Raw genomic sequence first — 13,181 nt, 5'->3', positions numbered from 1 at the left:
TTGTAGAAAATTCCGACCCCCTTGAGGTTCACATTTTGTCTGGGGGAACCAAACTGCAAATTGCCAGACCTCAGCATTCTGACGGGGGAAACTACACCTGTGTTGCATCCAATATGGAGGGAAAGGCTCAGAAACACTATATCCTTTCTCTGCAGGGTATGTTAAGTGCACTGCGGTCTGCCTTCTGTTCTTTGTTGCACTCCATCTAGACGACAAAATGCTCTGTATTAAAAGAGGCTGTTGATCCTCGACTCAGATATCTATAGGTCACTGAAAACACTGACACCTTTTTGTGTTGTATTTACCAGTGGATTCTGTTTCCATGGAAAAGCACACAAATGTGTGGGGGAAAACAGAAAAGAAATTAGGATATCTATCTCTATTTGTTTTGTTTTTAATGAAAGTAAATATGACTTTTTTGAAGTCAGTATTCATGACTCTGATATAGTCTATGGAACTGGAATTCTCTATTTGGTATAATTTATTTTCACACGAAGACTATAAATCTGTTCTTTTTATAGATATGTAAGATTCAATTCATGAGATTGTGCTATATTTTAATCATAAGTGTGAGAATAGATAAATTTCAAATAATCATGAGTCTTGCACAATTTTGTACTGAGAATAAGAGATATTAATTCACCCAGTAAATATTTATTCATCATTGCTTTAAATTATGGCATAGTGTCAAGGACTGTAGGGAGAACTTGTTGCTTTTTTATTTTCAGTGATCCTCTCAGTGATACATTTCACTCAAAGTGACATGGAAGTCTTGCTTCCTGACTTCATTACCGTAGCTGAAGAATGTCTAATGAATTATAACTTTGATCTTAATCTAATATGTCTGCTGTTGCTGTGTTAAAGCTAGCTCCCTAGAAATATAGGCAAAAGTTTGATTAATGATCTCTTCAATAACCTTTGAGACTTCAGAGACAGAAAGGGGAAAGTAGCTATTCAGTGATGCCTACGTGGGTAAAGGCATTGGCCATCAAGTCTGAGCACCTGAGTTCGAGTCCATGGAACCACACAGTAGAAAGAGGAAAACAACTCCCACAAGATGTTCTCTGACATCCTCACCTTCACCATGGTACACATATATTCACATACATATAAACACATACGCAAAATAAATAAAATGTGATTTAAAACTAAAAAAAAATAAATAAATTGCATACTTACTTACACATATACCTCAATAATAAATGATAGAAATGATAAAGTATGAGGTGTTTTGGTCTGAGCAAACATTTCCTAAAATTCTTTTGTGATATATTTGCATAATGTCTTAAAACTAGGGATAATGCAAAACACGGGCCTTAATTAGGACAAGTCTCATTGGTACATCTAGTGACAATTTCTTTAGTATCCTAACTTCTGCCAACTTTTTGCTATTATCCCTGTTTGACTAACATGGCATGTAGAAGGACGACACAGTGCTGTTAGTAAATATTGAATAATTAACTCTCCCAACAAAAAGGTCCTGATATGTAGCCATAGTGTGTCAATTTCCATGTGTGTGAAAGCCCAGCTTGACCTATTCCCAGCTGTCATAATGACAGTGACTGTGGGGTAGGGAAGTCATGCCCAATAGGTTCCTGTGATCAAATATGAGCTGCTCCCGGCACATGTCTGTAACTCTGTGCAACAGAAACTCAAATGTGTTCCGTTCTGACCTCTAAGATATTGTACTTACAGTGTATAGTTGTTTAGCCTAAATGTATGTCTGCACCACATGTATGCCTGGTGCTCAGAGCCCAGAAGACATCAGGTCTGCTGGAACTGGAGTTATATAAATGGTTGTGAGCAGCCATGTGGGTACTAGGAGTCAAACCTGGCTTTCTGATCATTGTTAATATTTTTAATACACACCAAGGATGACTAGATAAAAATAACAGAAACTATTAGAGATTGAAAAGCATAATATGTCCATCAATTTTTCAGAATAAATAATAACTAGCAATAGACAAGTAATTAATATACAAGCTTCCCTGATACCTTTACACCAAAATGTTTTAAAAGTTGATTGTCCTGAACCGTGTACATTACAAACAACCCATTTGAGACTTAATCTGAGGAGGATTCCATCTATGTCTAGTCATAGGAACTGGTGACAGATTACCCACAAGATCAATCTGTGACCAGTTCCTATGACTAAACAGTTTCAGGAATATCAGGAACACTGAAGTAATTTGGTACCTTTGTTCTTCTCATTTAAAAATAACTCATAAAGGTAACAATTGGCCAGTCCTAATTGAGGAAGAATTCTGAATTAGAAATGACATGTTCTAGGACAGTGAGGTAGATGAACAGATAAAGGTGCCTGCCACCAAACCTAATGACCGGAGTTCAGTCTCTGGGACCCACATAGTATAAGGAGATACTCAGCTGCCACGAGTTTCCTCTGTGTATATGAACACACCAGAGGGCAACTTATACCCAGCTACACACACACACACACACACACACACACACACACACACACACACACACAAATAAGTGTTACAACAACAAAAAATAAATGGTATGCTCTATTATTCTGTCACATTCGTTAGCATTTATATCCTTATACTTTACTAATAAAAATCTTATTTCTCTAAAGTTCCCCCAAGCATTGCTGGTGCTGAAATTCCAAGTGAAGTCAGTGTCCTTCTCGGGGAAAATGTTGAGCTGGTCTGCAATGCAGATGGCATTCCCACCCCACATCTTCAGTGGCTTAGAGATGGAAAACCCATAGTGAATGGTGAAACAGAAAGAGTCAGGTATGTTCAAGACAAATCCCTGTGTTATAAATTTATACAGTCTATCACAGTGCCCTATGCTTCAGATTTCATACAAGTAATACTTATTTCTGTCCTAGTTTGCTTTCTATTAATATAATAAACACCATGACCAAAAATAACTTTGGGAGGGAAGAGTTTCTTTCATTTTACAGTTTATAGTTCATCATGAAATGAAGTCTAGTCAGGAAGTCAAAACCAGAAACTGGGAGCAGGCACTAAAACAAAGACCATGGAGGAGCACTGCTTACCAGCTTGTTCCTCATGGCTTGCTCAATCTACTTTCTTATACCACCCAAGAGTGCCTACCCAAAGACAGTACTGCCCACAATGAACCGGACCCTCACCCATCAATCATTAATCAAGGAAATGCCACCACAGAAATGTCCACAGTAAAATCTGATGGACTTCCCAGGTATGCCTAGGCTTGGGTAAAGCTGACAAAAAACAACAAGCACAACTTCTGTGTCATTAGACCTCAGCTATCATTTTATTTACAAAGAGAAAAGAACATTTTTTTAGTGTTGAATATAGAAATTCTCTTTAGATAACACTCTAAAGTTTATGTGTGTATGTCAGTGTATGGGGGTAGGGGGAAGGGGCATAGAAGGATCCTTATTCATCAGTTCTGTATTTTAAAATCTCAAACACCCATGCATCAAAATATTATATGCTGTGGAATGACCCTCTTGTACACTGTAAAGATTTATCACTCAAATTGGTTTAATAAAATGCTGATTGGCCAGTAGACAGGCAGGAAGTATAGATGGGGCAACCAAACTAAGGATGATGGGAAGAAGGGCAGAGTTAGGAGTCACCAGCCAGATGCAGAGAGAGCAGGAGATGAATGTATCATACTAATAAAGGTACCTCCATGTGGCAGAGTGTAAATAAGAAATATGGGTAAAATGTAAGAGCTAATTAGTAACAAGCCTGAGCTATCAGCCAAGCATTTATAATTCAGATTCAGCCTCTGAGTCAGTTATTTGGGACCAGGAAGTCGAGACAGGAAATGTCCATCTGCAGTTATACAACTGTCATTGAATATATTCCTCCAGTTTTAGAATGTCCATAACAAATCCATGTCATAAAATAATCCTTTCCTATTAAAGTCAAGCCAATAGCATCCCACAAAAGAGTCAATATTCCTAGCTGTGGGTTTTTTTTTATCTTAAAGTTATCAAACTGCATGCGTGCAGGGTTGATTTGATAGTTATGGGAAAAGACATAATAGCATTATATTGCAGTTCATTTTTATAGTGGTTTGTTCACATCTCATTTTTAGCTTATCCTTATTTCCCTCTCTACAAAGAGGTGAATAGCAATGCAATAGGAGCTTCATGCAACTTGAACAAATTTCTTCAGATGAACAATCTAGAATCTCGTAAAGATATTTTAACACAAGCATGTTTACACACATATACCAGAATAATATATGCATAGGTAGGCATAATATTGTACTAATGAACTATTAAATTTATAATTTTAACCAGTATTTTAATAGTTTGAGTATATTTTCTAGTCAGTGAATTGAATTCATTTAACTTAAAAAATAAGTGTCATTTCCTTTGTATTCATTTTGTATTAAAATTTAGGTATTCCCTTTACAAGATCGGGTAAGCTGCCAGATAATATTTTCAGAAATACTGGGCATTTTATTTCTGTTATGTGAACATATATGAATAATTAACAAGTGTTTAGTTATTTTCATTAAGAGGATATTGGCCATCTTTCAGATTTGATGGAACCTAAGGTCCTGTGTTTGTACCTGGGAAGTTGGAACTCTAGATTCCTAAAGCTGTTTCTTGCTATTGTCACTCAGCTGCTGACTTCATCACTGTCTCATGGTGCTATAGATGGCTAGGGAAAACCATTTACCAAGGTCACCTTGCCTAAGTCACCTTAATAGCTTTGACTGTGGCAACTTGCAATTTTAATTTGTAATATATTTAAATTCATGGAACTTTATATTTCACATTTTAAGAAAAGTACCATATTCAGATAATGTATTTTCAATATCTATCTTAAATGTGGTATTTAGTAGTATACTGTAGTAGAAATTCATAATCAGAGGTGCTGATGAAATCACCGTTTCTAGAACAGTTGTAGATAATATTTTTAAAAAGCATAGGAAGTTGTGTTTGGTAATTAATAGTATGTGGATAAAATGAATAGTGTAATAATCTTAACTTAGATGTACTTTGTTGCCTAATTTCGTATTTATCAGTTACTTTTATATAAGTCAAAAGAAACACTTAAGCCAGTTGGGAAAAAATTTCAAAATGCATCTATGTATGTACAAAGTCATCATCATTTAAGTAAACTATACTATTTTTTCTTTTTCATTAAGGTATAATTAAGGTATTTAATTTTTATTCATAATCTCTTCAGATCATTGTGATCTTCAGTCTTCATATCAGAATTTTCAAATTCTCATTTGACTTGATAGTTCATATCAGCCACTAAGAATATAGCACTCTGTTGCTGAGAGAAAGGCACCTCTGCCTGTCACATTCCTGCTTGTCGCGTTCCTCACCTGACTTTGTTACCTTTTTCTCAGAAGGAGGTGATGGATATGAAAATGGTTTCCATATAATCTTCATTTCCTGAAATCACCCTCAGTTTCTGTGGCTCTGACTTTTCTATGTTTCCATGTATTTGTGAACTAGGGTTGAATTGTTCCATTCAATATGAAGGTGTTATGTTATGACGGTATATATTTTTAGAGGACACATCAGAGTCGAATGAGTTTTCCAGATCCTATCCCTCCATTAACATCTCAGCACCTCTGTCACGACTTTTTTTCACAGTGTCACTGCAGATGGCAGCACATTAAACATTTACAGAACTCTCACATCTGACATGGGGAAGTATACCTGTGTTGCTACTAATCCCGCTGGAGAAGAAGACCGAATATTTAACTTGAATGTCTACGGTAAATATGAAATGCCACCAAAAGTTTTGACTTTGCTACCTTAAGATTCCATTAATGGGCCACAGGTGACTGGAACATTTCTCTGAAATCTAATATCAGTGATATTTCCTTTCGGGCTACAAAGCAGAAGCAGGACCAGTTACAGTGCCAATGATTTGAACTCACATGTCTTCTCTCTCACTTACTATGTGCATCGCATAGTTCCACCTAAAATCAGAGGTAATAAAGAAGAGGCAGAGAAACTGATGGCTCTGGTGGACACGTCAGTAAATATTGAATGCAAAGCCACGGGGACACCTCCACCGCAGATCAACTGGCTGAAGAATGGCCTTCCTCTGCCCCTCTCCTCCCACATCCGCTTGCTGTCAGCTGGGCAGGTTGTCAGGTTAGACTGCATTGCGTGTTTCCTCAACACTTATGGTAACAGTCATTGTCAAGTCTTCCTTCACCTTTCCAGCATTTCAGAGATGCTTTTCGCTATGCTTTGACTCCTATCGTACCAACCATTCAGCGTGTGTTTAGAAGAGGGAGGATAAGGAATGGAGAATCAAAATGGCTTTGTATTCTTATTTAAGTGCTCGTGTTTTAGTACATGTGTGCACAGTGGGTCTTGAGCAAGGAACTGTTACCAAGTTTATGTTTTTAAGAGCTATATCTTAAGCACAGTGGTACATGGTAAGATAGGTGAATGTTGACAATGTTCATATGATTTTCATGCTATTGTTTTTCTCTTTTAATGTGTTTGAAAAATATTCACGCTGCCGGTTGTGTTGTATCCTTAGTAGCTTGCCATGACTGCATGGTCACTTTTATACAAACAGTTGCAGTTTGATGATGATGGTCACATGCTTTATATCTAAAAATTTTCAATATAAATTTCATTCAGTATTCTGATTATAAGTCCTAACCATTTGTGTTTGTTGAATGGGATTGATTATGAAATGCTGGGTCCTGTTTTGCAGGATCGTGAGAGCTCAGGTGTCTGACGTCGCTGTGTATACTTGTGTGGCCTCCAATAGAGCTGGTGTAGATAGTAAACACTACAGCCTTCAAGTCTTTGGTATGTTACAGAAATGATCCTACTACTTTCCTGCAAGTTCAGGAGCGTTAAGCAACATGCTTTAGGAACTTTCCTCACGGACTTATAAATTCAACTTTCCTCTGTCAAAAATCATTGGTGAAAAATATCTCACTATTATGGAAGAATATGTTTTCTCCCCTCAAAGAGTCCACACTTACTGGTCCATACTGTCTGTCAAAATTCTCTTCTAATACAGAATTAAGGTGTTTTTTTTTTTTCAGATGTAAGGGTTTTGACAGTGTCACACACTTTCATAATGCATACCATTCTCATACCCCATCCTCTGTACCCCTATCACCCACCTACTACTGTCTCTTCCACATCTCTTCTTCATGTTCCTGTCTGATGCTTTGCTTTGTGACCCACTAACTCAGCCAAAGCTCTCTGTGCAGTCATGAGTGTGAAGCTATCCGTTGGAACCTGGTGGACTTAGGCAGAGGGTACCCAACTGAAGATAATGATTACTGCTCTTCTAGAATCTATCAATAGCCTATGTACTGGTAACAGATAAGCCCCTCCTCCTTCCTTGACTGATTGTTGACAGGACCGGACTGATTGTTGACTGGGCCAGTCTTGTGTGGGTCCAGGGTAGCCAACTTCAGTTCTAAGTCCATGATTGAAATGGTTGCACTGAGTCTAGAAGATCATATCTTCATCCCTTCATCTTTACCTCATCTTCTAACTCTTCCATGTGCCCCTCCTATATCAGTGTGTTTCTCTGTTGCTGTCAAGAAACACAATCCAAAAGCAACTTGGAGGCAGAAACTGAAGCAGAACCACAAAGAAATGCTACTTCTTGGCTTGTTCTCCGTGGTGTGCTCAGCTTGCTTCCATATACAATCAGGGCCACCTGCCTAGGGTTCACACTGACCACAGTGGGCTGGACTGTCCTACAGCAATCATTAATCAAGGAAGTGTCCCACAGACATGCCCACAGGCCAATCTAGTGGAGGCAATTCCTCAATTGAGGTTCCCTCTTCCCAAGGGACTATTTTATGTTGACAAACTAACCAGAATAAGGCCTCTTCTTGTGCAGTGTTCCGGATCTTAAAATGACTTGTTTAGGGCTGAACCCTAGCTTATTCTCAGCAGCTTGGGCAACGATGAGTCTCTGAATTCATCACTTTTCACTCCAGGGTGAGGTTTCTCTGATTTGGGCTGATCTTGAGTTTTGTCTATGGCGTAGTGATAGATGTTTAAAAGGCAGTTTGATGTAATTTAATTAAACGGCAGTAGTGAGTTCTCCACCTGAGCTTACAACCCCCTCACTCAATGGTTTGTGACCCAGCATACAATACCAGACATGAGTCCCTGCTTATGTGTAACCCAAGTGGTTGGTGTACCCTACAGAGTTTGTGCCACTCTTGCATAGGTGGCATCTTGCCCAGCAAGTTGGTTTGTTTTTTTTTTTTTTTTTTCAGTTTGGAGGATGGATTCACAGCTAAGTAAAACCACTGCTGCCTTTTCTCCCCCAGCAGCCTGCCTTGTACCTTCTAGCACCCTGAAAGCTAACCAGTAAGGAGGACACTTGCATCTCCTCTCTAGCTTGCTTTTTCTGTGTTGCCTGTAGCAATATGGTCTAATACTCTAGTTCTGGTGGGCCAGCAAAAGGGCTGACAAGAGCCTAATTGTTAGGGAGGCCTTGGAGCCTGCCTGGCCAATTACTGTGGTGGCATCTCACTTCTGGGACTGCAAATTCTCTTTAGTACCTGCTGTTTCTAGGAGCATTGTTATTTATACATGCAGGGTAACTCCATTCAATCTGTCTTCCATGTTTTTTTTTTAAATTTAGATTATAGGAGAGTGGCTTTCTATGTGACTTAATTCATATACCCTTCATTTTGGTTAATCTACCTCATCCTTCACTCTCATCTCACCATCCCCCAGCTCCCTTCCTGCCCAAGTCATTCCATCCTCAGTATTCTCCCTCTGCTCTATCCCTCCCTCTTCAGTGCATCCCCTAAGCCACCGGCTTTGTATCCTGGACTCATGTGTACTCCATGTCAAACAAACACAACTAATGTTTTAAAGATAGTATTTAAATCCAGACAGAAGATTGTTGGTTCCTACACAGAGAAAAAATTAAACATATTTTCTAATAATATTAGCGGTTCATTTATAGATATAAAATTTGCGTAGATGCATTTGCATTTATAGGATACTGTGGATTGTTGTTCCGCATTTCTCAATTTGGAAGAACATCTGAGAACAACTCTGAGTAACTAGGAACTAAAATGTGTGATGTATATAAAACTTACTCTATTACTGTGTTCTCCATAAAGTCATTGAAAATATACAATTGAATTATTAAAAGAACTACTAGAGCATCATAACAAATTAAGGAGACAATGCTAGCAAGTTGAAAATGTAACCAAAATATAATACACATTGATTGCATATTCAATAGGAAAACAATTTTGAGGCTTCTTTGCTAATCTGTGGAAGATTAAAAATTAGCCTAACCAATAAACAGGTTTCTAATAAAGCCATTAATTTGGTCTATGCTATGTTAAAACACATTGTTTTAATGAATGTAGAAATAGCATAGGATTATGCTGTTTTGAATACTGTTGTGTAAATTGATCTCAAAGTATAATGGATATATAAATTTTACCTGTTTTGTTTTCTGTGTAGTGCCACCACATATGGACAATGCAATGGGAACAGAGGAAATCACAATTGTCAAAGGCAGTTCTACCTCTATGACGTGCTTTACAGACGGAACCCCAACTCCAAGTATGTCTTGGCTCAGGGATGGCCAGCCTCTGGTGCTTGATGCTCATCTGACCACCAGCACTCAAGGAATGGTCCTGCAGCTCATCAAGGCAGAAACTGAAGATTCTGGAAAGTACACCTGTGTTGCCTCAAATGATGCTGGAGAAATCAGCAAGCATTTTGTCCTGAAAGTCCTAGGTATATACCTATTCTGACAATTAGAGAACATTTGAGAATTCAGTTATACCCAAGACTTAGATAATGAGTATAACTCTTAGAATCATTCTTTATGGGGCCAACTAATGAAAACTTTTCTGCGTTTCTGTTTCTGTTCTGTACTTCACCTAAATTCCTCTAAAGCATGCTGAAACCGAATGGTGAGTTGTCTTCGTTTGAAAATCTAAAAACTCCTATTCTTAAGAAATTATCCGGGGCTGGAGAGGTGGCTCAGAGGTTAAGAACACTGGCTGTTCTTCCAGAGGTCCTGAGTTCAATTCCCAGCACCCACATGGTGGCTCACAACCATCTGTAATGAGATCTGGCTCCCACTTCTGGCCTGAAGGGACACATGCAGACAGAACATTATATACATAATAAATAAATAAATCTTTTAAAAAAAACCCAAATTTTAAAAAGAAATTATTCACTGGAAAGCATGATACTCCATTAATATCGGGGCTTTCAATGTGTGTGAATTTGTGTTTCTACATGCATGGGTGTCCATGTGTGTGCAGATGTGGAGGTAAGTGTGTCCATGCAGAGACCTGAGTTCATGTTAGATATTGTCCTCAATTGTTCTCCACTCTGTTTTTTTAGGCAAGGTCTTTCTCTGTACCTGAGTCTCACTGGCCATCTTGTTCCACCCAGGGATCCCCCACTCGTGTCTCCTGAGAACTGTGGTCACGGGTGGCCACCATGCCTGCCCTGCTTTCATGTGGGTTCCCGGAGATCCTGACTCTACTCCTCATATTTGCAAACAACAGCTTCACCTACTGGCCCACCTGCCCAGGCCCTACGAGATGACTTTTTAACTTTTTCTAAGAATTTAAAGCACATTTGATAATGGAAATGGGATAAAATAAGATAACATTTATACCATTATCCCAAACAGTCTTAGATTATCTGATTTTAAGATTATAGTCAAAAAAATCACTTTGAATAGCCAAGTTCTAATTACTCTTGTGTACATTAAAAGGTAATATTTTAAGTTTATAGTTCAACATCTTACCAGCAAAAAGCGGCATTAAGGCAAATACAGTTTTTCTGTGTAACAAACATCTTGACAGTGGACAGAAAAAGAGGATAAATAAAATTATCTATTGCAATAGTCAAGTTTTTTTTTAGGTTTTTTCCCCCAACTATGATGTTGGGGAACTGCCATACAGAACAGACTTTCACAGAACAGACATCCCCCTACTGAGAATAGCAAAAAAGAATTTTGGCAGGAGACTTGGTTTAGGAAGGGCTAGCATATGTTTTCAGAGTGTTCTGTAATCTTTCTCAGAGCACCTATTAAAATTCAATTATTTATGTGACTTTGAAAGTTGTCTTTATCCCTAGTTAAGTTTTATGATGGTGAACGCGGCATGCTTCTTACTTATTGCTGGTGCCCAGTGCTTAATATGATGTCTGACACACCAGGAATTCTTAGTGTGTGTTTGTTGGATTGAATGGAAACCAAACTAGATACTTCTAAGCTGTGCTAATGGGAATTTTAACCGGAGAGGGAGGCAGAACAATATGTGAATAAACCTAATGAGGTGCTCTGGTCTATCTGAGTCTTCAAGAGGGAAAGGTGGTGGCGGAAGAAATTTTTCCAGGCTATTTAGAAATGTAAAACAACACGAAATTGTTTGAAGTTGTGCAATTGAGCTGTACAGTTTACAAATCCCTACACATCAGTTTGCCAACATGAGTAACAATGCATGAGAGTATGAGTAGTCTTCACTACTCACATATTAAATATATATATATATATATATATATATATATATATATATGTGTGTGATATGTGCTGGGCATGTTGCTATATGTCAGTTGTGAAGGCCTACTATGTGATCCACTGAATGACAGGCAGTTGATTAAAAAAGATAAAAATCCAGCACTCAAATTCCTATGTCTGGAGTGAGAGGCAGAGAAACTGAAGACCTAATTATTTTTGGTTGTGGTGAGGGTCAGATGATTGACATAACACTCTGTGGGGCAGTAAATTTCAAATTATGCCTTCCCATGGGCCCATCTGAGCCTGGCATGGTGGGACTATAGCAGTGAGGCCGGGTTGAAAATTTCTGCTTTGTTTCACCTATAGGTGATAGAGCTTAATTGTGCATTTGTACTCATGGAAACTGAGTATGAGTGGGTGAAGTGAGGCTGGGTGAGGAGAAGGCATCTGTAAAGAGTCTTGACAACACCCTAGGGAGTTTAGACTCACTAAAAAACAAGGGTAATTTTAAGCAAGAATATGCTACTTAGACAGTCCCTCTGGTGAGAGTAAAGAATAGATCGAAGAAGATGCCATGTTGATGCAGGCCTGAAAACATGAGGACCTAGTCTGCCTGTGACAACAGAGAGAGAATCCAGGAACAGAATCATAGACAGAAACATCGCTGCAGCAAATAAAGGTGGGAACAGCAAGGATGCTTGCCCTCCTGGACAAAGGGTTTACAGGATAACACTTCTGTGAAACGGAAGCATTATGATGAGATGATAAAGATGAGAAGCATCAGCGTCTGCTGAAAACCAATCCCATTCAGCTCTGCAAAGCTCCTCAAGTGGAGCAGTGCCACTTCTCAGCTTGCAAACGTCTCCACTGGGGGGACTGCTGCACTCAACTCTCTGCATGTGGTGGGAGGTGTCAGGATCTATTGGAGGTTTTGAAAAAGAACACTGTGGCTAGAACACTGAAAGCAAGAGAGGACATCAAACACTGTGAGGCTATGAGTTTAGCAGGACCCAGGATATCAAGACCAATTAGGAATTTTTCACAATAGTGCATCTCTCAACCCTCATCAGAGGAGCTTATTTTTGCAGTAGAAAATGATTAATACAGAGACCCACAACTACTAAACATGCAGAAAATAGTAGACCTTGGAGTTATCGGGTCTCAATGAGATAACTCTGTCACATCCATTCCCCAAAGCCTCAAGGATTGTCACAGAGAAGGGTCAGACAGAATGTGAGAGACAGAAGCGGTGGACATCTAAAAAAAAAAAAAAAAAACAGTATTTGATGGACATATCAAGGCCATTGCATACATGAGTTTGCAGAATCTGTAACCATGTGCATGAGACCTGCACAGGATCAAGCCTGGCAAAATCCCAGCACGGATAGGAGAGACTCATGAAGTTCCAGCTCCTAGCTGAGGAGCTATTGGCAACTGAAGGCTGATGGAGAAAAGAAAGTCAGTTTTCCTCAGGGATGCGATGCCTGAGAGGCTACCCATGCAGCAGTAGATTGCATTTAACCAGTGCACTTACAGGCAGACACCAAGTGGACTCAGCGGGTCTGAAAGCAGAACACGAGAAATTGAGAGTTAAGGTGCAGGGGAGGGTGTGGAAGAAATCAGAGTGAGGGAATGGGGGTTTCTCTAATCAAAATGCATCATGTGTCTGTAAAAACTCCGCAAACTTTAGATAAGTTAAATAAAACTCAAATGTCTATGTAAATCCTGAAA

The 13,181-nt window shown here is 38.9% G+C and overlaps 1 protein-coding gene across 3 annotated transcripts in view; it reads left to right on the top strand.

Moving 5' to 3' along the window:
• The window catches only part of Hmcn1 (hemicentin 1), a 440,991-nt gene that overhangs the window by 343,045 nt on the left and 84,765 nt on the right, over positions 1–13,181 (top strand). For all 3 annotated transcript variants that reach the window (XM_076547592.1, XM_076547591.1, XM_076547593.1), the window contains 6 exons: positions 7–156; positions 2,600–2,759; positions 5,588–5,712; positions 5,914–6,097; positions 6,675–6,772; positions 9,428–9,706. In XM_076547592.1, coding sequence (XP_076403707.1) covers positions 7–156; positions 2,600–2,759; positions 5,588–5,712; positions 5,914–6,097; positions 6,675–6,772; positions 9,428–9,706 — 996 coding nt within the window. The remainder of the gene's footprint in view (positions 1–6; positions 157–2,599; positions 2,760–5,587; positions 5,713–5,913; positions 6,098–6,674; positions 6,773–9,427; positions 9,707–13,181) is intronic.

This window comes from Peromyscus maniculatus, chromosome 11 (assembly GCF_049852395.1).
Source record: "Peromyscus maniculatus bairdii isolate BWxNUB_F1_BW_parent chromosome 11, HU_Pman_BW_mat_3.1, whole genome shotgun sequence".
NCBI lineage: Eukaryota > Metazoa > Chordata > Mammalia > Rodentia > Cricetidae > Peromyscus > Peromyscus maniculatus.
This window is presented reverse-complemented; position numbering and strand designations above follow the sequence as displayed.